The sequence below is a fragment of the Thamnophis elegans genome, chromosome 13 (assembly GCF_009769535.1).
Source record: "Thamnophis elegans isolate rThaEle1 chromosome 13, rThaEle1.pri, whole genome shotgun sequence".
NCBI lineage: Eukaryota > Metazoa > Chordata > Lepidosauria > Squamata > Colubridae > Thamnophis > Thamnophis elegans.
The window spans coordinates 18,995,060-19,019,036 of record NC_045553.1 but is presented as its reverse complement, the minus strand read 5'-3'; the positions used below and the strand labels follow the sequence as shown (position 1 = coordinate 19,019,036).

The following is a 23,977-nucleotide window of genomic DNA, read 5'->3' as shown; positions in this document are numbered from 1 at the left end:
TTACCAGTTGCTGTAGTCTCCGCATTGGGGGAGAGGGGGATATTAGCGCTAAGCAATACCAACAGACTCCAAAATTCCATTTTCAAACAGAGTCAAAGGTTACCTCCAAGTGCTTCAAGGACCCTCTAAAGAAGAGGATCACGCCACGAAGAAGAGGGAGTCAAGGTATTATCCAAAGCACCTGAGGGCAGGACAAGAAGCAATGGGTGGAAACTAATCAAGGAGAGAAGCAACTTAGAACCAAGGAGAAATGTCCTGACAGTTAGAACAATTGATCAGTGGAACAACTTGCCTCCAGAAGTTTTAAATGCTCCAACACTGGAAGTTTTTAAGAAGAGATTGGATAACCATTTGTCTGAAGTGGTGTAGGGTGTCCTGAGTAAGCAGGGGGTTGGACTAGAAGACCTCCAAGGTCTCTTCCTGCTCTGTTATTCTATTTATTCTATTCTATTTAAAAGGATGCAAATTACCAATATAAATCCTTCCATTCCCCACTATCCTGTCAGAGCTGAAGAAGCTTCTTAGAAGAGAAGAGAAATGTCTACCAAAGAAAAACCAAAAAGTCCAGTTGCCTCCTGAAAAAGCACCTTTGGGACAACTATGACCCGGATGACTGAGAATCTCTTCAGGCTTTCAATGGTTATCTACTTTTTATGTTACTGTTTTGCACACCTCTTCATTGCATAAAAGACCCAGGACAAGTAAATTTGGAGGTGGGGCGGGATGGGGGGACTTGAAAGAGACAAAAGTTCTACTTTTCCTCAGCAGGTCTGCAAAAGCCAGATTGCTGGGGTGGGAGTGCCCATGCTGATCTTGAACAGACCACAGCAGTATAGAATTAGGAAACCAAAGAGATGGAAGCATCATTTGGTCCAACTCCCTGACCAGTGCTGGTATCCTCCCTATCAGCATCCCTGAGCGCTGATCATCTATTTTTGTTCCAAGCCCTCCAGTAAATTCTGAGGAAGATCATTTCATGGGTTAACATGTTTTAACCTTCAGAATTCCTTCCTGATGTTTGGCCAAAATTTATTTCCTTGCTGTTTAACCCCTTTCTTTCCTGTCCTCTCTTCTGAAGCCATCAGGAACCGGCCTATCCCATCTTCTGACAGTCCTTTAGGGACTTGAACTCCTTATTTATCTCCTTAGACTTGTCTTTTCCAGGTCAGCCATATCCAGTGGGTCTAACCATTCTTTGTAACTTTTTCTTTCCAGACCTCTTATTGTCTTGGATGTTTTTCTCACAGTACACTCCAGTTTATTTATTGCATTTTTTTATTCCACCTTTTATACTTAATAAATAACTCAAGGTAGCAAACCTCCATCCTCCTCTTCTTATTCCCACAATAACAATCCTGCGACATGGGATAGACTGAGAAATCCAGGTTCCTGACCAACTTAGCTGACAATTTGTCATCCAAAAGGTAGAGGAGGAATTAGAGGGTCAACTTTATCGGACTTAATTCTTACTAAAAGAGATGAAATGATAGAGCAGGTTGAAGTTGCCAGAACATTGGGGGAAGGGTGACCATGATATATTGGAATGGAATATGAAACAAACACAGGCAATAGAAAAAAACAGTGTCTTAGAGTTTAAAAGAGCTGATTCCAACAAACTCAGAGAGAGCTCGGGAAGTTCCATGGATGAAAATATTAAAGAGGAAAACAACTCAAGAAGTTTGAGAAACTCTGAAAAATATTATTATAGATGCCCAGTTCAGCACAATACCACTGAAAAAGAAAAACAAGAAATCTAAGAAGAAAGCAGCATGGTTACACAAAGAACTCTCTGATAAACTGAAAGACTAGATCCTGAAGGCAGGACAAGAAGCAATGGATGGAAACTAAACAAGGAGAGAAGCAACCTAGAAAAAGAAAAATTTCTGGACAGTGAGAACAATTAATCAGGGGAACATCCTGCCTCCAGAAGTTGTGGATGCATTTTAAGAAGAGACTGGACAACCATTTACCTGAACTGGCATAAGGTCTCCAGCTTCAGGAGGAGGGGTTGGACTGGAGGAACTTCAGGGTTCCTTCCAATTCTATTATTCTGTTCCGTTATTCTGTATCCACCCCATCAAGTGCAAAGAAAGTCCACAAAGCTGTAGGATCTCCTCCCATGGGTAGGGGGTTGGACCAAAGATCTCCAATCTCCCTCCCAACTCTATTATTCTCTGTTCTACTTTCAATCTTATTTTCACAAGTAACAAAGAAATATGTGATCTTCCCCAGGAAACCAAATAACAGCAGCCCCGTAGCTAATGTCTCACTGCATATACAGTCATTCTCATTCTATGCAGCGACTCAGGAGCCTTGGTGGCGCAGTGGTTAGAATGCAGTACTGCAAGCAAACTCACTGCTTATGCCAGAAGTTCGATTCTGAGCAGCTCAAGGTTGACTCAGCCTTTCATCCTTCCAAGGTCGGTAAAATGAGAATCCAGATTGTTGGGGGCCAGAGGCTGACTCTGTGAATCACCTAGAGAGGGCTGTAAGGCACTGTGAAGTTTAAACTTATATAAGTTTAATTGCTATTGCTACTTCAGCTTGAGGTCCAAAGCTGGCTGCCACCAGAAAAGGAATCTTCAGTGCCTGTTAAGGGAATCCTATTTCAGACTCTGACCAAAGAGCTGATTTTTGTTTACTCTAAAAAATTATGCACAAGAGTGCTGGGAAGCTAGAAAGGCTTGCGCCTTTGTTAATACTGTAAGCCAATATTAGTGGCACAAGAAGCCCATTGTGTCTACCAAGGCGCTGCAGGGAGACATCTGAAAGCAATCACCCCTAAGAGAAGCTTGCTGGGGAACCAGCAAAAGACACTCCCTTCTACTGAAGTCTGTGACTTCAAAGGACTTTAATTTTTTTCTCAAATGGGAGGGGCAAGCTGAGAGGAAACTGCTAGAAAAACCATTGTGTGGGTGAATGTGTAAAGTTAACATGCAGGGGAAACCCATCAAGGGCTGGAGAACTATTTTATGTAACAATTTCAAACAATATTTCTTGGCTCTACTAGGACTATCCTTGTTGCTTTCACAATTCTAACCAAGTTTCCCACTGCCTCCACTGTTCAGTCAGTAACATAAAGAAGAGCTTTTGACAGGAACTCTTATAAAATAAATTACTGGCTCATCCAAGGGTCTTCAACCGTGGGTCTTGTGACATGTCGGGCAGCCATAAACCAAACCTGAGAGGGTCACAAACTGCCCCCACTCTGCATGGAGCAGCTGCCTTTCAGCTTATCTGAGTGGAGAGGAAAGTGCAGTCTACAGTACAAACAGGGATTAGAGAAAAAGAAAAAGAGAGGAGGTATCTCCTCCTATGTTAACAATCACTGATGTAAAAATGTTACTGTACTAAAGAAATTTTGTGATGAGAAACACTATTCATTAATTGCAGACACTTTCATGCCCCTTGAGGTTTCTCTTCATTTATATTAGTTGGGGTCTATATACCAACTCCTTATAGGCATAAACAACTCATTGCAAACCTTAGCTGACCAAATCCTGTGGGCTGAACAGAGATATCCAGACTCCCTACTCATTCTCTTAGGAGATTTTAACAGTGATATTCTAAATCAGGAACTGCCAATATACTCAGCATGTCAGCTGTCTCACTGGGGGCAAGAATATTTTAGACCACTGCTACTCAACATTAAAAGATGCTTATCACAACGGCAAACTAGAAATGCAAGTCTACAGAAAAACCACCCATACTAACCAGGTGCTCCACTACCAAACCCAACTTCCCACAAGAGAAGGTTATTAATATGTTGGAAGAAACTTGGCTGGAGCAGACCTCTCTCCCTTATTATGAGCCAAGGTGGCGCAGTGGTTAAATGCAGCACTGCAGGCTACTTCAGCTGACTGTAGTTCTACAGTTCGGCTGTTCAAATCTCACCGGCTCAGGGTTGACTCAGCCTTCCATCCTTCCGAGGTGGGTAAAATGAGGACCCGGATTGTTGTTGGGGGCGATATGCTGACTCTGTAAACCGCTTAGAGAGGGCTGAAAGCCCTATGAAGTGGTATATAAGTCTAACTGCTATTGCTATTGCTAACTGCTATTATTGAAGAGAAACATCAACCTGCCAGGTGGCCTGAGTGTGTTCCTATATTCAGAGGTTTAAGAGGAGATCACTGCCAAATATTGCTACCCTCCCCATCTCAAACACACCAACAATAGCCATATCTCCTATACCTGACACCCCCTCCCTCTGGTGATCCTAGAAAAAGATGTGCAGGGTCTATTTCATAGACAAATATCGGAAAAACACTAGGCCCATGTGGAACAACTCCTCCTTGCTGGAAAACCTATGATGAACAACTGGCCCCATCTTCACCCACATCTTTAAAAAATCCCTGGAGATGTGTTACGCCTCTTCTTGCTTCAAATGCTCCACTGTCATCCCAGTTCCCAATAAATTCTCCATCAGGGAGTTGAATGACTACAGACAGATTGCTCTGACTTCTGTAGTTATAAAAACCTTTGAAAGGTTAGTACTGGCCCACCTGAAAATCATCTCAGATCTGCTGTTAAACCCGTTGCAGTTTGCCTGCTGTACAGATCGGCAGATGATGCTGTCAATAGGGCCCTGCACTGCATCTTGCAACCTCTTGAATCCCCAAGGACCTATGCAAGGGTCCTTTTTATAGACTTCAGCTTGGCATTCAGTCTCATCATTCCTGAAATTCTTTACTTTAAACTGACTCAGCTACTGGTAGTTGTGCCTGTATACACTTGTAGGTGGATTATAAGCTTTCTGACAGATAAAAAAACAGCAGGTGAAGCTAGGGAAAATCACATAGAGAACCTGTACAATTAGCACAGGCGCCCCTAGGCGTGTACTCTCTCCATTGCTCTTCTCTCTGTATACCAATGACTGCATCTCTAAGTGCTCATGCACTATGCCCACATCTATCAAAAGGTCTCCAGCATGGATGGTGGGTGTTGCTGTCCAAAAACCACAGTCGAAGATAAGACTTCTCCCAGCAGGGAAACACGAATCGCCGCAAAGGAGTTTGATAGTTGAAGGTTTTGGAAGATTGACCATTCATATGACATAACTTGAATTTTAAATGTTAGCAACAAAAATAACAAAAATATTATTTGGATCAGGGGTCTCCAACTCAAAATGGTCCCATATTCCGTGACAATATAACACCTGGGGGCACAACCAAAGATAGAAGCCAGAAAATTTCAGTTCAGGAAAGCTGGTATGGTAAAGCTCTTCCTCCCGCACCCTCCCAAAGCAAGATTCTCTCTGTACCAAAATTTATTGAGGCTCTCGGGTGCTTTTGGAGTGCTTTTCCTGCAGAACCTAATTTCTCTCTCAGGTTCCTGGGGTGCTCTTTTTCTGGCTCAGGGCTCCTGCTGGAGGAGGGTCTTCTATGAACTAATAACAGAGGAATGTCCAGCTAGTTGGATTAAATTTTCCTTTGGTTAGAAAATTGCCACCACTGGCAGTTTCAAAATTACATGTTTGCCTTTCAAGTGATACTGTTTTAAAACAGGAGGGATTTCACAGCTCTTCTCCCACATAACAAAGCATGTCACTCAAGTGCCTGCACAGATTATATGAAATGAGTAGGATAATTGGGATCATACCCATTTGCACAGGAAAATTCCAACCTGGGAGAAAATATCAAGTTAGGAAATTAGAAAACCTTCAGCTGTGTCCGTAGTAGGGTTGTGGGGGGAGCAAATGGTGCAGAGATTTGTGTTATAAACTTTATCCCTTTTATGCACTGCCCACACAGACACGCGTACACGCACACACACACCTTTAATTAAATAAATACATAAATTAGAACTTTTATGATTCTGCTGTGATTATTTTGATGAAAGCATCTATAAGTACATCTGGAGGCTATCCAAAACATAAATGACTTTCTGCACTTCTCATTAAATGTTAAGGAAAGTTCTTAAGAACAGAGTCCTTTATTTCCAAGATATTTCCTTCCTTTCTGCCAGTTCCCAAATGCTTATTATGTGTTAACACCCCCAAAAATATTTTACCCATTGTTCCTGAAAAGTAAAAGTGGTTCTTCTGGAGTGAGAGGAACGCAAAGCTTAAGAGGAGGAGGAATAAACCAACCCCAAAAGAAGACAGGTCCTCTTGTCTCTGCACTGACTTCCTAAGCTTCTGCTGGCAGTGGCGGAGGCATCCCAGCCCCTCCCCACCCCTGGCCTGCTGTACTTTGGATACTGTGGAGCTCAAGGGGTCCTTTGCCCCACAGAGGGCTAACCATGAGCCAACTCAGTTGCTGCAGGAACACTAGCAGCAAAGGGAAGCAATCAGATGGACTTTAGGCTTTTAAGACCGAGAAACGGAAAAAAGACCAGTTATTTTAGTTCCAGAGACCACTGACCAGTGGGAAAATGTCTGTGTGTGTGAATTACACAAAGGCAGAGTGTGTGAAATCTAATTGTTTTTCATTGCCTGCTTTTCCAAACAGAATTTCACAATTGCTCAGCACATACCTGCTAAACTGGCTAGGTAACACTCCTTCTCTGACTCACACAGTGTTCCTGCAGGTGGGACTCTTAGAAGTCCACAATTTGGAAGCAAATCCCTCTGCTGAATTTGCAGATTTGCCCACAGAAATACATGCAGACCCAGAGCCCCATCAGATCATTCCCTTGACTTGGACAACCCGATGGCTGGTTTATCCAGGTAGATCTGGAATAAGTTCCAGCTGAGCTCTCTGTAGAGGAACACTCCCCCAATCCACAATACCATCAAATCTGCTTGTGACTCCTAATTTGAGAACTCCTAAATTATGCAAAATTAAGCCAGCTCAACCCTTCCATTAAGAAGCACTTTGACATATAATTGCTTTATTGTTTCAGTGAAAAGCTTTTCATTCAGCTTTCACTTGTTATATTTGCTGTATAGATTCAACTATTAATAATAGTATATTATTAACCCTAATCCCAATGAAAAAATTAGTTGGGGGGGGATTTCCCAGAAAAGTTATACTATTAGGGGATTATAGCATCGCAGAGCAGGGAGCTCCCAGATTAAGAATGAAGGAAGAGAGTTGAATCGTGAGAAAAAGTCGGATTTTCCTAGCTCAAACCCATTTTTTTATTTCTTCACTGCAAGGATGCCAAATGTCTAGTTCTTCCATCCAGTCTCATTTGTGTCTTCTCCATGTAGCCAAAAAGACAGAGAGTTACCTGTTTTTTACATTGGAGAAAGAGTGACTTACATCTCACAAAGGAGTGAGAAATGACAGTATTTCTTGCTGTTTTTTCTCCTCTTCTGCACAGAGGTGTCCACAAAGCCAAAAGTAACAGAAAAGTGTTACTTAGGATTCACACTGGGTTATCTACATGGCATAAGTTTTTTGTGATCTTAAAATTAAGCTGAGAGCAGATGATAGAGCAGGAGCAGGGAAAGAAGGGCTATTGGTTTCAGTTACCGATATGCAGGTCTTGGCTTCAGCAGTTATGGGGCATAAGACGGAGGTAGCTTGTGAGTACGTCTCAAGGAACCAAGAGTAGCAAAGAGCCTCTCCATCATGCGTGGCATGTTTCTGAAGAATCCTTTTCCAGAGGCAGAGCACAACCTCTGGCACCAGGAAACCCTACTGGTAGGTTAGCCCAAGAGGGAGCTCCATCCCACATGGGATGAAGGGCCTCCCATAGTAGACAACAGCACTAAACAGGCTTGACAGAAGGAATACCATAAGTTCAGGGAGGGGATGAAAGGGATGGTTGAAGCTGGGGCGCTGTGTAAACTACCTCTGGTTTCCCAAAGTGCTTGATCAACAAGGAAGAAAGGCCTCTCCCACCACTCTTCTGCTGCAATTGGGATTTCAGGGAATGGTGTCCCCCAAGCCAGACTGACCCAAAATCTTCAAGCACTGTGAATTTGTGCTATTTATTCATCTATTTATTTTTATCCCATCTTTATTATTATAAAAAAATTCAAGGTGGCAAACATGCTTAATACTTTTCCCCCCTCCTCCTCCATTTCCCACAACTACTATCCTGTGAGAAGGGTTAGGTTGAAAGAGGGACTGGCCAGAAGCCACCTTTCATGCCTAAGGTGGTATTAGCGTGACCCAACAAAAGCGCGAACGTCATAAGCGCACCGACAACACCACGGCGCTAAAACCGCGATGTCAAAAGCGCGCCGACAACGCGCTGACAACAGCGCGCCGGCGGGGCTTCGGGGGGAGGAGCCTGCCGCCGTCGGGAGCTCAACGAAGCTCCTGTCAGGATTCTGGTTCGTATATCTTATAAGATCTATAGATATCTCCCCTTTCTGGCAGAAAGGGGCAGGGAGAAGGTCAGTCGTTAGGATCTCTTTGTAATTCATAGCTTTTTTTTGCTGTGAATGGAGAAGAGGTTCAACATTAGCTGAGCCTTTACTCCGGCCAGTTTTCCGCGCTGCCTTTTTTGCAGCCCTAGGCAGATTGCCCCCCCCCCCCCCCAGGACAAAGCTAAGCTATTTAAAAGTCAATCCAGGCGGGGACCATTCCTGAGGAATTTCTTCTATTACTATCTAAAATACCAGCTTCAATTTCGCAAAAGGCTCCCTTTCTTTTTTAGCTGCGTCACAAGATGGCGATCTCGTAGCTTTTGTGTTTGATGTGACGTACTTAGTCAGCCCTACCCTCCTGAAGGCTTCTCCGTACTAATTGCTAAAAGATTAACTGAGGGGAGCAGAGACTTTGATTTTTGGCTCGCTTGATTGCTTGTCTTTTATTTTTACTCTGGAATGGCTCCCAAATCTAAACAGAAGCGCTTCCTTAATAACATATCTCCAAAAACTGCTATGAAGCCACTACCCTTGCCTCCTACACCCTCCACGGGAGATTTGTTAACACAAGAATTTCTTCTCAAAACGCTTAATGATTTCAGACAGGAAATTAATCAACTGATATCGGATTTATATGATCAATTTGATGCTAAAATTGCTCAGGCAAAGAAGGATATGATCGGAGTAATGACAGTCATGACAGATTATATTGCTGAAACGGAGGACAAATTGGAACTTTTGGAAGAAACTAATCTTAATTTGATATCCAAAATTCAAACGTTACAACAGGAAATTGAAAATGCTCAAAAACAACTTGTCATGATAAATTATAATAAGACTGCCTTTGCAATAAGAGTTAGAGGATTGCGTGAAAACCAACAGGAGAATTTGAAACAGATCTTCTTTGAGGCTTTCAGCCGCTTGGTGGGAAGTCCGGGATTTAACTTTGATTGGCAGATTCAAAGAATTTACCGCCAGAATTCGTGGGTAGCAAAACAGCGACAGCTTCCGAGGGACATAATTATATACTTTACCACAAGGGAATCCAGAAATGAGATAATACAGAGGCTTTACAGCAAGAGGTTGAGAATTGATGGACAGGACTTGATTGTTTTTAAAGAGATACCATCTCAAATATTAAGAACAAGGAGAGAGTACGCTTTCTTAACCGAAGAACTCAGAAATTCTGAGATTCCATACAAATGGGAAGTCCCAGCTGGTATTACAGTTACATTTGGCAACCAAAAACACCGCATTAATTCTGTCTGTGAAGCCCGAGAATTTTACTACGAGACCCTGAAGGCGGGACTTCCTGATTCATCCGGACCTGGAGAGAGACAAGGAGAAGGAGAAGACAAACAGCGAGACACGTGGCTACAAGGCGGAGGGTGTTGCTTTCCTCTTCCGGAAGGGCAGAAGACTAAAGAATAAAGACTTAGCGATGTTCTTAAAGCTTTATGATTTCCGTCTGGGATAAAATGGAAAAGTTGTATATCGATGATGAGACATGGAGACTGAAAGAAGCGTTGCTGATTGTGGACACATATTGTATATAAGATTTGTCTGAACTCTAACTCAAATTGCGCATGAATTATTTTCCTAGGCGAGGAGAGCGGAGATTGCGATCTTTTTGAGTTGTGGTCTGGGACGAACGGAGTTGGGAGGCGCGTGGGAGAGGGAAGGGTAGCGAAAGCTTAATTAGACTACCTGGGGCTAGAATGCAAGCTGATGTTTGTTTGAGTTGCTATTTCAATATAAGGTCAAGAAAGATTGGTCGGAGAGTCTTCAGGAAAATGGAGTAAATATGGGAGGAGCAATGGATGCGGATAAAATATATATGTGGATATGGATAAAGGCAGGGTGGAAGGTAAAAAAATTTACATGTGGAGGTGGGTAAGGATAGAAAGGGAGGTGTTGGAAATGAAAAATGAAAGAAGTACTTGAGTTTAATGGTTTTATAGAAAGGTTTGGATATTCGGATAAAAAAGAGATAAATTAAAGGTCTGAATAGATAGACAAAGCAATGAGACTTTTAGTTGGGGAATCCTAATTGATCAACTTACCTGGCTCTAATACAGTTTGAAACCCTGCAAGTAGTAAAATAACCGAAATTTGGAATGAGCTACATTGTTTAAGATTTATAGATAATGGGAAGCTGTGTTAACGTAGTGGGTTTATTGACCCTTCTTGTTTCTCCTTTCTTTTTGTGTGTGTGTGTGTTTTTTTTTATTTTGTATTTTTTACTATTCTCTTTTTTTTTCTTTGGCTTTACTTTTATTTTATTTTTTTAATTTTAAAGTTAGCTGGCCTTATTATACTCAAATGCTTGTTAAAGAATTATGCCGGGTATGGGACCTGCGAAGCCGTAAGGGGGTTAGGGAGGGGGGATTATAGGGGGGAGGGGGGAGGGTGGAATTACAGTTTCAATTCTTAGAACAATAAGAATTCACTTGTATACTGCGGCTCGTTTTTCTTTTTTCTTTTTTTCTTTTTCTCTTTTATTTTTTTTATTTTTATTTTTTTAAAACAAACTGAAATGTATGGATACACCAAAGCGAGGAGAAAAGGGAAAGAGGAGGGAGAAGTAAAGAGGGAGTGAGAGGGAATGTAAGGAGGGTGAGATGGAGGGAGGGGGAGATGTCTGAGGGGGAAGGGAAGTAGAAGAGGGGAATGCTGGAGGGGTGAAATGAAAGTTGGAGGGGGAGAAGAGAGGGTGTATGGGGGAATGAAGTGTCATGTTGGGGTTTTTTTTTCTCTTTTTTTTTACGCACAGTATATAAGTGATTGTATAAAATGAAAATGAAAATGAAATAAATAAAATGTATTTAAAAAAAAAAAAAAAAACAGCGCGCCGGCGGAAGCGCGATTTAATTTAAGGTAAGATTTACGGTTAGGTTTAGGGTTAGGTTTAGGGTTACGTTACAGCGCGCTTCTGTCGGCGCGCTTTTGTCGGCGCGCTTTAGGGCTAATTCGTCGCTCATTCGTCACGCGGTTTTGTCACCGCGCTTTAGACACTGCGGTTTAGTCAGGCGCGCTTTTGTTGTGTGCGCATTTGTGGTGGAACCGGTATTAGAACTCACTGTCTCCTATCTATGGAGATTCTCAGTCATCCAAATCCTGGTTGTCCCAAAGGTGCTTTTTCAAGAGGCAACTGGACTTTGTTTTTCCTTGAAGATGTTTTGTTTCTCATCCAAGAAGCTTCTTTGGTTCTGAGTGAATGGTGGCCAATGCAAGGATTTATATTCCTTGCAGCAAAACATCTTCAAGGAAAAGGTTTCAGGTTTAGTTTATTTGTATGCCGCCCTTCTCTGGGAGGGACTCAGGGCGGCGAACAACTCAGACAAACAAAGAACATCCAGTTGCTTCTTGAAAAAGCATCTTTGAGTCATTGTCTCCTGATTTCTGATCTGATGTCTTACCCTCTACATAAAACTGGGTCTACAAAATCCTTTTTTAATGCCATCCAATTGAGTGACCAGCTTCAGATCTTGTGGGAATAGATTCTACAGATTAATTCTGTGCAGAGTGAAATGTTTTATTTTTTTTCTAAATTTACTTCTAATCAACCTCACTGGTGGTCCTTGCCCTGATGTTTGGAGAGAGGAAGAAAAACTCTGTCAATTTTCTCCAGGCCATGGGAAAATTTATACACCTCAGTCATGTCCAATGTTCTATCTTTTTGTTGTAGGGAAGTTGTTAGAATCCCCCAAAATTTTGATTGTCCCTGTACTTGTTCCAGGTCTTTTCTATCCTTTTTTCAAACATGGACACCAAAAATGTACATATTCCAGACGCATACTGTAGACTTGTTTAACAGCATTATAGTCTTTGCAGCTTTGTTTTGAATCCCATTCTTAATTGTCCCCAAAACGGAATTCACTTTTTTCAGATGCTACATGCAGACTTGACACTCATAATGAGCTAACTACAATGTGAGATTTTTTTTTCCTGATTAATTACAGATGCTTTGAATGTCTTCACTCTATATATGAAGGAATGTTTGCCCCAATATACATCACAAATGCAATACATCTGCCCTATGGCTGACCATCCCTCTAAAATATTATTCTGGAACGCCTCACAATGACTTTGGTTTTTAACCACCCTGATTTCATCTGCAACCTTGGCCAACTCACCAGTTGCCCAAGTACAGCCCATTTATGCACATTTGGAAAACACCAGTCCCAAGACATTTTTTGTAGAATTTCCCTCTCTGAGAAAATACAACTATTAGCTATGACTCAATCTGAAAGGCCTCAATTCAAACCCCCAAACTCAAAGGGAAATCTTTTAGAAAAGCAATTGTCTTCTGTTTCAATGACTCAGATTCAAAATGGGAGCAAAACTAACCTGAATTGACAGATCCAAGATGAAGAGGTTCCACCAACTGATCCCCATGGTCATGCTCCTTCTTAGCAAGCATGTGCTAAGAAGCCTCCAGAGGCTTCCTGATGACCCTGTAATTTGGAGATTTGAGGTGCTTTCTGGGAAGAATCCAACTGCTTTTGAAATTCATTGTAAACCAGGAACATGAAAAATCCATTTTAAAAAAATTGCAGGCTTCTTCAGTAACACTATCCAATCCAAACTCATAATTTGTCCACCTTGGTCACATCTAGCCAGCTATGCCAATAGCAATTCTATTTTGCGGAGAAGTATATAATTTCATTTTAAATGAATCACAACAGGGTTTCCCCAAACCTGCTACCATGCGGCATAACACTGGGCTATACACAAAGGGTTTTGCGTTTGCACATCAATTTACATGTGTTTTGAATGTTCCATGAAAACTCAGTCTGTAGACAAAAGATGGATCGCAGTGCAGATCGTACACTGCATTTTAATTCAGTACCAATATGTTCTCTGTACACAGCAGCCTCAAAATTTTTGAATCGTGCTCTACAAGTCTGCAGGACCTGCTCTACGACTTCGTGCCTCAAAAGGAGGCAACTGTATCTTTAAAATTATTTTCTCCTTTGAGCATTTGAGCTGAAGCAATAGCAGAGGAGGAGAAACAAATCACTGTTGTTCTAAAGATGCATTTAGCTGCAACAAAATTGCAATCTAGAGAGCAGAGCTGGTAACAGAACGAAGCAAGTATTTGTAGCCTTAGAATTACAATTCAACTTTAGCTCCCCAAATACTAAACACAGCGTTATTTCTGAGCCAGTAGTTTTTAATCATTGTTATATAGTACATAAAGTCACCATTCACATCTGTTGGATATTCATGTAATTTTTGTGATCTGTCTCTTTGTTCCTCCTTAAGCCAGGAGCAGAAGCAGCCTTCGGAGCCTTTGTGCGTTCATCTCTCTCCCGTCCCGGCAAGAAAAGCCCCCCCCCCCCACACACACACACCTCAGCACCACCTGGGCTCCTCCTTCTCCTCCTCCTCTGCAGACAAAGTTCTGCCGAGACGGAAACTAGATGGGCTGGCAAAGGCCAGTTGTGCCCTGGATTTTCCCCTTGCCTAAACGGTCCCAGATCTCTCAAGCAGACAAAGAGACTCCTTCTCTCTTTCAAAGAAAGCCCTGCGCTCCACTGGATCCTTCCGAGAAACAAGGAAGTACACAAGGCAGATTGAAACAGAGGCGGCCAGGCGATCCCTTCCTAATATGAAAACTGGACGGTCACACTACTAGGAAGGCCCGCTCGGTTTGGGCGATGCGATGGTTCTGAATTCAGCTCCAGAAAGTTACAAGTCCTTTGTGGCCGAACGTCTTCATAGGCAGCCCCGCTCCGTCGCCCCGGACCTCCCACCCAAAGAGCGAGACAGGGTCACTTTCGTACTCCCAAAGGGCCCGTCTGCCCTCCCCCCCCCCTCATTGACGTCCGGCATTCGGAATCCCCCCCCCCCTTTGGGTCTTCACGCAAGCCCAATGGGGCCGGAGAAAACCAAAGCTCCCCATTTGGCAGGGCTCCTTCCCGAGCTGGGCTCCCTCCGTGGGAGGGCGGCCGACTGGCCGGGCCAGCGAGACTTTCGGCGGCGGGCAGGCGGCGAGTGCATCCGGCCAAGCGCTCGCTCCCCGCGCCGGCCCTCCCAGAGCAGCTCCGGGAACACAAAGGAGGCGGACGGACATCTTGGAAAGTTGCAGGTGGGGGAAGGGCGCCAAAGGAAGCACTTACGGTTGCCGAAGCCGCCTGGCGGGAAGCGCGCCCAGGGAGGCGGGCATGGAGGAGCGGCGAAGGCAAGGCTCTCCAACCCGGCCGAGGGACGGTCGCCGCGGAGGCAGCGCTGGGCTAGGGACTCAGCCGACACAGACCCCCCCCTCCCCTAACAGCTGTGGGGGCCATGATGCCTCCCGCACATTGCACGTACATCGCCAGGACGGCTGCGGTACTGCATGGAGTGGGAGCGGGCTGGCCTGCTGCAGGAGGCAGGAAGACGGGCTTCCCCCCTGGAAGGGGAGGGAGCCACACCCCGGCAGCCTGCAAGGAGGAAGGCCTGCGCCTCTGGGCGCCTCCGCCTGCGGAACCTGGCCCGCGCCCGCCGTTCCCCAAATCCCAGCGCCGCAGGTGCCTCCAAGAGCCCCTCGGGTGACCCCCGCGGCCACGGCGGCGGCCATCTGCAGCGCCGGCTCTGGGAGCGTCGTTGGCAGCCAGGGGCAAGACTCCTTTTCTCGCCCGCCTGCCAGCCCCCGGCCAGGGTCAGCCAACATCAGCCACCACCACCGCCTCCTACTTTTGACCTTCTCTTTCTGATCCAACTTGGAAGCCTCGAGTTGTGGAATTGCTCCACCCAGACATCTTCCCAGTCAAGCCTCCAATCACATTCCCAGGGCTGAGAAGTAAGTGGTGGGTCAGGACTCCAGACTCCGCTGGTGGAAAGAAGCCAAGCAAGGTCTAAGGTGGCAGAAGTCTTTGTTCTTAAGGCAAGAGAAAGGCCCTTTCCCCTTCTATCTGATTGCAACCCAAAGTTTTTATGGCAGGGATGTAAGTTTGACGCATCCAACAATTGCATGTTACTAGACACGTATTTCAAAACTCTAGTTGACTGCTACAAAATGAAGCCACCTTTCTCCATTTGATAGATGACAATAAGGTGCTTTTAACATCTGGATCACCTCAATTATTTGTGGCACAGAAGATATACACACTTTGGTTAGTACTATCTCACCCATATCTGAGAGGGCTTTGTTTGGCAATGCTGTCTAATGCTCAATGAGCAACATTTATACTGATCTGGGATTTATACCATATAGTACTCATATTCCCAAATGGGTTGCTGGAATCCTTTCTGCAGTGGGGCTGGCCAACTCCAGGCCCCACTGCAGCTCAGAGAGTGTCAATGCTGAAGCTGTGGGGCTGTCTCGACTCTCACCCTACCTTGCAAAGCTCTCCAAGCAGGCAAGAGAGGTAACAAAACCCTAGAAGCGCTGGCCTATGGAGTCCTGCGTGTGCTTGACCCAGTGAAATATTTAAGCTGGTCTAAAGACATTGGAGTGGCAGCTGCAAGATCAGATGCATTGGATGTCTATGGGGATAATTCCCAGTTACCAGCAGAAAAAAATGCTGATCTTTGATCACCATATCAATAACAACCTCAAAATTAAAATGGCAAGCCGAGTGCCCATTTATGTGCCCTTGAGAAATGCCTAAACATTCGGCTTTGGAGGTTTGGGGTTGAAACAGGGGCAGTTCACTATAAGTGAACATTAACAAGCATTCCCAAAGTCAAAAACAGGAAAGTAAGATGGAACAGTTGGGAAAGCACCAGCAGAAAGTATCATCCCTGCTAGATAAGTACCACTATTTATTTATTTATTAATTAGACTTATATACCGCTTCATAGAGCTTTCAGCCCTCTCTAAGCAGTTTACAGATTTTTAGCAAATTGAGTCAGCAAATTGCCCCCACAGTCTGGGTCCTCATTTCACCCACCTCGGAAGGATGGAAGGCTGAGTCAACCTTGAGCCGGTGAGATTTGAACCGCTGAACTGCAGATAACAGTCAGCTGAAGTGGCCTGCAGTACTGCACCCTAACCACTGCACCACATCGGCTCAGCTCTAGCACTAGCAAGTACAAGTCCATGAGAAAAAAAATCAGAAAAATTGTCAGTGCTAACAAAAGCGTACTGACATTCATCATGGTAGCAAGTTCCATCAAAATTTTCAAGTGGGGAAAACAAAAAAAAAGCCTCAGTGGAGTTGAGTACATGGGCTTGGGAACATGCTCTTGCATCCCAGGAGCAATGCTGGAAGGTGCAGGCTTGTGATTCTTCCCCATTCCGGTTAAAACTCTGAATTCTGCAAAACTCCCAAACTCTGCAGGGAGGGGGAGCTTAAATAGCAGTAGACTTATATACCGCTTCATAGGGCTTTCAGCCCTCTCTAAGCGGTTTACAGAGAGTCAGCATATTGCCCCCAACAATCTGGGTCCTCATTTTACCCACCTCGGAAGGATGGAAGGCTGAGTCAACCCTGAGCTTAAAGAAGTTCCTGATGTGCCCAGCTGACAACTTTGTCTCCCTAAAGGTGGAAATAGGAACTAGACTAGAGGGAGAGCTATGCAGGACTTAATTCTTATGAATAGGGACAAAATAGCTGAGGGAGTAGAAGTTATAGGAACTTTGGAAGAGAATGACTATGGATGAAAAATATTTCAACATGCTTGGAACCCTGAAAAATGAGATAATGAAGGCAGTGGTGGATTAAGGCTCAGTAGTGCCCTAAACACTGACAAATCTTGGTGCCCCCTTCCTTTGTACATCCTGTAAAAATCTTTATTTTTTTCTTTTTCAACTTTGTGGTGCCCCTTGGGCCTGGTGCCCTAAGCACATGCTTAGTCTGCTTAATGATTAATACACCACTGAATGAAGGCCCAAGCAAAAACAATAACAGAGAAAGGGGAGGGGCCTACATGGGACTAGCATGGTTGCACAAAAGCTCTCTGTTAAATTGTGGGATGATAAGATCAAATATAAAAAAGGAAAAGCAGGATACATAATTAAAACAGAATACTAGCAAATAGCCTGAATCTGCAAGGAGAGGAGAGTCAGGAAAACTAAACTGAGGAAACAATGTCTACTAATGGCAGCAGATGGCAAGAAGGTGACAAGCACTAGGAAGAAATCAGAACTGCTTAATTCCTTCTTTGCAACTGTTTAAAGGAAAGAAATACCCAACATATCAAAAGAGCACCGAGGGATATAAAACAGCTATGCAAGTTAAAATAGGCAAGGAATTAATAAGGGAATACTTAACCACCCTGGGATGAGAAGAAATCACCTGGACAACACGGTTAACATCCTACCATTCTAAAGGAACTGGCACGTGTTAAATCAGAGCCGCTTACAGGTGGTATTCAATGCCTTCTGACCAGTTCTGGAGAACAGGTAGTGGAAATTTTGAATAGTTTGGAGAACCGGAAAATACCACCTCTGACTGGCCCCGCCCCCATCTATTCTCTGCCTCCAGAGTCCCAGCTGATCAGGAGGAAATGGAGATTTTACAGTATCCTTCCCCTGCCACACCCACCAAGCCACATCCACAGAACCGGTAGTAAAAAAAATTGAAACCTACCACTGGAGCTGCTGAATGCAATCTATCAAAGCTCTTATATCACAGGGGAACTACCAGAGAAGTGGAAAAGAGCTAATGTGTTTTCAGTCTACAAATGGGGGAAAGATAGACCCAGGAAATTATAGGCCAATCAGCTTGACATCAATACCTGAGAAAATCATGGAAAGGGTAATCAAGCCGAGGATTTGTGAGCACCTACAAATAAGGTGATTACAAGAAGCTGCTATGGGTTTGTTAAAAACAGATCATGCCTGATAAATTTTATTACCTTCTTTGATAAAGTGGCTAAATTAGTGGATCAGCAAAACGCTGCCGACATAATATACTTGGACTTCAGCATTTGATAAAGTACACCACAGTCAGCCACATGGTAAGGTAGAACAATGTGGGATAGCCATTAGCATCACCAGATGGATTTCCAACTGGCTGATCAACTGCACCCAGCATATTGGTCTCAATGGAGCTACATCTACATGGAGGGTGACGGGGAGTGTAGTTAGGATTTAAACTGCTCTCTGAGTTTTCCCATGCTTGGAGAATGAGCCACATGTTCCCTAAGGAAAGAAAATTGAAGATTTAAAGGGACAGAACCTCCCCCAGGCCTGAAAGTGTTGTTCCATGGTATTTGTGCATTTATGTGTATGTGTGTGTGTGATCATTTCCAGACCTGGAGGGAAGTTGAAATCCCTTAATAATAGAAAATGGAGCTCATTGGCTTATGTACAGCTCCAAAGCAGTAATAACTGCTTTGCATGAAGAAAGAATGAAATGGGATTTTTGTATGTGTAATTAATTTACACAAGCAGTCTGATTGCAGTGCAAATGATGATAAAAGTTGGTGTGAATGTACTTTGATTCCCTTTCATGTAAAGAAACAGTAAGTTGCAAGGTTGTTTAATGGTATGTGTGTATATGCATGTGTGTTATCATTTCCAAACCTAAAGGGAGGGTGAGATCCTCTAATAAAAGAAAATTAAGCTTGGTGGCTTGTGAAAAAAGCTTCCTAAAATAGTTATCATGATTGGTTGGCATGAGCAAGCATGAACGTCTGATTGCAGTATGAATATGAGTGTGTGTCACCGATGCCCCAGGAATTGATAAGTGAAGGGATCCAGAGACCTGTGATTGCCTGCATGAATTTCCCCCCTTCTTCCTTCTGGGTCATTCTTTGGAGGAAGCAGGAAAGGGGGGGAATGTGTGTGTCTGCTCATTTTTACCATGAGTGTGTGTATGAGATGCCCCCAGTGATACATGTGAATGCCTCTGTGCATCCCCCCCTCCTTCTTTCCCTCCTTCCTTCTGGGTCATTAAAGGTGGCTACAGTTTTTCTGCTCACTTTAACCACTTTTTCTCTCTCTGTCTTCTGAGAAATTTGGAGTAAATGGGTGACCTGCTCCTGCACCTTTACCTTTCACTGTTGTGATCTTTTCATCTGCATATAAAAGCTATGCAGTTACAGTTCCTTGTCTGCTCTGAATACAATTTTGATTTTTTTTCTTCTGGAAAATTTTGAGGTTTAAAATGCTTAATTAATTAATGATTTTGAATATTTTGCTTACATTTGTAAATGTTTTAACATACTTAATGAGAATTTGCTTCCATCTGAATGAAATAGGGCGTTGGTACTTACCTGATATGCCTCTTCTCATAGTGGGGGGAGGAGTATCCAGAATGGGTTGACCTTGTCCTCTCATGATTGGATGAGTCAGATAAGCTCTTTGGGCAACGCCCCCTGGCCACCAGATATTCCCCATATTTGACAAAGAGCTCTATCCGATTCGTTGCATCATTCACTCCAGACTCTTAATTCAGTTCTTAGCTTTTATCGTCTTCAACATCAATATTTATATAACTTCAGAAAACAGTGAACATAACACTTAGTCGTTCAAACATAGCCAGGGAGGGACTGGATACTCCTCCCCCCACTATGAGAAGAGGCGTATCAGGTAAGTACCAACGCCCTCTCTACATAGTGAGGGGGAGGAGCATCCAGAATGGGACGTACCAAAGCCTGCACGTCCCTAAGGAGGGAGACCCCTGAGGCCCCATGTCTCCCCCTCATGCCAGTTGAGGCGTGGGCCCCGCCCTGTGAACCGCCTGCAATACCCTGCGGCCAAAGAGGCTTCTGCCGAGGCAAAAGAATCAGTTTATAGTTCCTAGCAAAGGGAGAGAGGAAAGCCCATGTGGCTACCCTGCAGATTTCAGCCAGGGATGTCTGCGTGGCCCAGGCCGTGGATGTGGCTGCACTCCACATGGAGTGAGCTGTGATATGATTGATGTCTGTAAGCCCTGCGATTGGTATGCAGTGGCAATGCAGGTCCGCAACCACCTGCCTATTGTGGTGGAAGTCACCTCGTTACCCAGGACCTGGTTGGAAGGAGACAAACAGAGCTTCGGATTTCCTGTTTGGCCTGGTTCTCCTGAGGTAAATCCTCAGAGCCCTCCTTACGCCCAGAATGTGCCACTTCTTCTCCAACGGGTGAGAAGGGTCTGGACAGGAGTTGGGCAAATCAGTTCCTGGGCTCGATGGAAGCAGGGGCCCACCTTGGGGATGAAGGATGGATCCAGTCGTAACCCCACCCTGTCTTGGTGGAAGATGCAGAGATCCTCCCTGGTGGACAGAGCTTGCAGTTCAGATATCCGCCTGGCGGAGGTGATGGCCACCAGAAAGGCCACCTTAAGAGTCAGGAACTTAAGGGAAACTGTTCGTAAAGGCTCAAATGGAGCGCCTGTTGGAGCGTCCCCTACCCTATGTAAGTCCCAGGAAGGGTACCTGAATACCGCGTGCGGTTTGGGGTTGGAAGCCCGCTTGAGCAATTGCCTGACCATAGGATGGATGAGTCAAGCTCTGGTTCCTGACACGCAGGAGAACTGACGAAATGGCTGAAATCTGTCTCCTAATCATGTTAGGAGCTAACCCTCTGTCCCGGCCTGCCTGGAGGAAGTCCAGAATCTGAGGCACTGAGGCCTGGATAGGATTGTACCCCAGGGAGTTACACCATGAGGCAAAGGCCCGCCACATGGAGCCATAGATACGCTCTGTGGAGGGTGCGCGGGCAGTCTGGATAGTCTGCATCACCCTGGGGGGAAGAGGCCTTTCCCCAGGATGCTCCACTCAAGAGCTAAGCGGTCAGCTGGAGCCATTGAGGGTCTGGGTGCTCCAGCGACCCCTGGTTAAGAGATATCCCTTCCTGGGGGATTCTCAAGGGCCTCTCCCCTGAAAGCAACTGGAGATCTGCAAACCACGGCCTCCGGGGCCAGTGAGGCGCCAACAGAACCTCTTCTGCCCCCTCCCGAAGGATTTTCCATATGACCCTGGGGATCAGGGGTAAGGGCGGAAAGGCATACTGACGACCCCTGGGCCAGGGGCTTCGCAGAGCGTCCACCCCTTCTGCTCCCCGTGTCTGGTACCTGGAGAAGAACCTCAGGAGCTGAGCGTTGAGGGGCGTGGCGAATAGGTCGACCTCCGTCCGTCCGAAGCACTCCACCAGCTCCTTGAAGATTGCTGGCTGCAGCTTCTGCTCCAAATTGTCCACCTCAGTCCAGCTGAGCCAGTTGGCTCTGATGTTCTTTACTCCTGCTATATGTTCTGCCCTCAGCGAATGCTGTCTAAGATCATAGGCTATCTGAGGTGCTTCTGCAATTTCTCATAGTCGGACATCCCATTCTGAGTTTGTGGTGGGTTTTGGCATGGGGACTGGCCTGTCTGACCCTTTTTCCCCGGCCATAAGGGTGCTATGATTCTATGACTAGGATTAGCGCAGAGATATTCTGAATGTAAGCCCAGACGGAGTTCAATGGTCAGCCACTAGAGTGCGTGTAAAGATGAAGTGAGGGAAGCTAAGGCTCACAATAAAGAAAGGCCTGCCACAAAGGTAAAATAATAATAATGATAATAACAATAACAACAACAATCATCATCATCATCATCATCATAAAATAAAATACAAAAGGGGGCATCTTCCCACATGTTAAAAACAAGAAAGATTAAGGAAACGATTGGTCCCTTGCTGGGAGAAAGTGGCCAGAAGGTGACAAGCAGCAGAGGTAAAGCAGAACTATTTAACTCATGTTTGGCATCTGTCTTTACCCAAAAGGATAAAACAGTCCAACCTATCAAGAACAGCACCCCAAAAATCAGATTAGGAACCCAAGATGAGATAGGGAAGAAATGATAAGTCAGCACCTGTCTACCTTTAGCCAATTCCAATTCCCAGGACCAGATGGGTTACACCCCAGGGATCTGAAGGAACTGGCAGACGAGATCTCCAAACAACTGAACTATATCTTTCAGAGATCCTGGAGTACCGGAGAACTACCATAGGATTGCTGATGTGGTTCCCCTCTTCAGAAAGGGAGAAAACAGATCAAGAGCCCAAAGCCAACAAGGGTTTGTCAAAAACAGATCATGCCATATTGCCTTCTTAGATACAGTGACAACACTAGAGGACCATAGGAATGCCATCGATATAGTTTACTTGGACTTCAGCAAGTCCTGATAAGGTAGACCATAACCTACTACTAGATAAAGTAGAAGAATGTGGGTTAGACATTGTCACACCAGATGGCTTTGTAACTGGTTGACCAACCGCACACACCTGTACTCCTTGATGGAACTGCCTCTTCATGGAGGGAAGAATGCAGTGGAGTACCCCAAGGCTCTATGTTGGGCCCAATACTCTTCAACATCTTCATCAATGATTTGGATGAGGGTGTTAGGTATGTAAGCTAACAGTTGGGGTAACACTATATATGTCATGATAGTAGTGCTGTTTCTTTAAGCACTGCTGTTATCTCAAGCGGTCATAAGAAGGAGCCAGAATGACTGTTAGCTCTCTGTTTGTTAAATGCTGATCGGTGGGGGGGACTCATCAGATTTGCAGATGACCCCAAGCTGGCAGAAATAGCCAACACTCCAAAATACAGGCTAAAGATACAGAAGGATCTTGATACACTTGAACATTGGGCACTGTCTAAGAAAATGAGATTCAATGAAGGTTCTACCTTTAGGCAATGAAAACGAAATGCACAGGTACAGAATACCTTGCTCCATAGAAGTAACGTGAAGGGGATCTTGGAGTCCTCATTTAAATATGAGCCAGCAGTGTGCAGCAGTTGCCAGAAAGACCAACACACTTTTTGGCTGCATAAACCAAGGAATAGAATCAAGCTCCCATGAAGTGTTAATCCCACTTTATAAGGCCTTGGCAAGGCCACACTTGGAATTCTGCATTCAGTTTGGTCACCATGATGTAGAAAGGATGTGGAGACTCTAGGAAGAGTGCAGAGAAGAGCAACAGAGGGGATCAAGGGACTGGAGGCTAAAGCCTATGAAGAACGGTTGCAGGAACTGGGTAGGTCTAGTTTACTGAAAGGAAGGACTAGGGGAGATGTGATAGCAGTATTCCAATATCTCAGGGGTTGCCACAGAGAAGAGGCAGCCCAACTATCCTCCAAGGCCCTTCAGTGCAGAACAAGAAGCAATGGGTGGAAACTAATCAAGGAGAGAAGCAACTTAGAACTGAGAACAACTTTCTCCCAGATGTTGTGAATGCCCCAACACTGGAGTCTTTAAGCTGTTGGATAGCCATTTGTCTGAAATGGTATAGGATTTCCTGCCTAGGCAGGGGGTTGGGCTAGAAGACCTCCAAGGTCACTTCCCACTCTGCTATTGTATTGCATAGTATTGTATTGCATTGTATTTTGCTCTTTGCCTAGTCGCCCCCACGCTTGGAAGGCCTTCAGGGGTAATCTCTAACCTGATTGGAGGCTCTTCTGTCCCTCCATTGAGAGCTGCAGCCTTTAGCAGCTAAGGCTGATTACTCCTTCCCCCTCTGCTTGTGTTTTTCCAGCTGCAGGGAGCTGCCATCTTGGGCCACGTGGGGCCTCTCCTCCCCCTTCTTCCCAAATGGCTCTGCGGGGCAAATACCATAGCCCCGCCCTCAAGAATTAGCAACAAAAACACAGCTTGTGCTATTAAGAGTTGTGCTGTTAACTGTGGCCTCCTGCTGAGAGCCTTCTCACCCAACCCCCTCTTTCTCCTACTTAAAGGAGAGTGATCTTAAAGGAGAAGCCTCTGGAATTCTCCTGTTACTTGGCAGTCAGAAAAGGGACAGAAACAGGCTTGCATACATCGTGAGGCAAGGTTACTGTAACACCGGAGGACAAGCCGAAGGGGATCCTCCCCTGGGGG

General features: G+C 44.8%; 1 protein-coding gene across 3 annotated transcripts in view; it reads right to left on the bottom strand.

The window, feature by feature from the left end:
- TET3 (tet methylcytosine dioxygenase 3) overlaps positions 1-23,977 on the bottom strand; it is an 86,447-nt gene that overhangs the window by 46,147 nt on the left and 16,323 nt on the right. The window contains exon 1 of one of the 3 annotated variants that reach the window (XM_032229593.1): positions 14,389-16,049. The exons of 1 other annotated variant lie outside the window; for it this stretch is intronic. Coding sequence is in view for 1 of the 2 variants with exons in the window: in XM_032229591.1 (XP_032085482.1) it covers positions 12,614-12,667 (54 nt within the window). In the remaining variant the exon portion in view is untranslated. Of the gene's footprint in view, positions 1-12,613; positions 12,700-14,388; positions 16,050-23,977 lie in introns of those variants that run through there. One more of the 3 variants, XM_032229591.1, reaches the window with a different exon arrangement.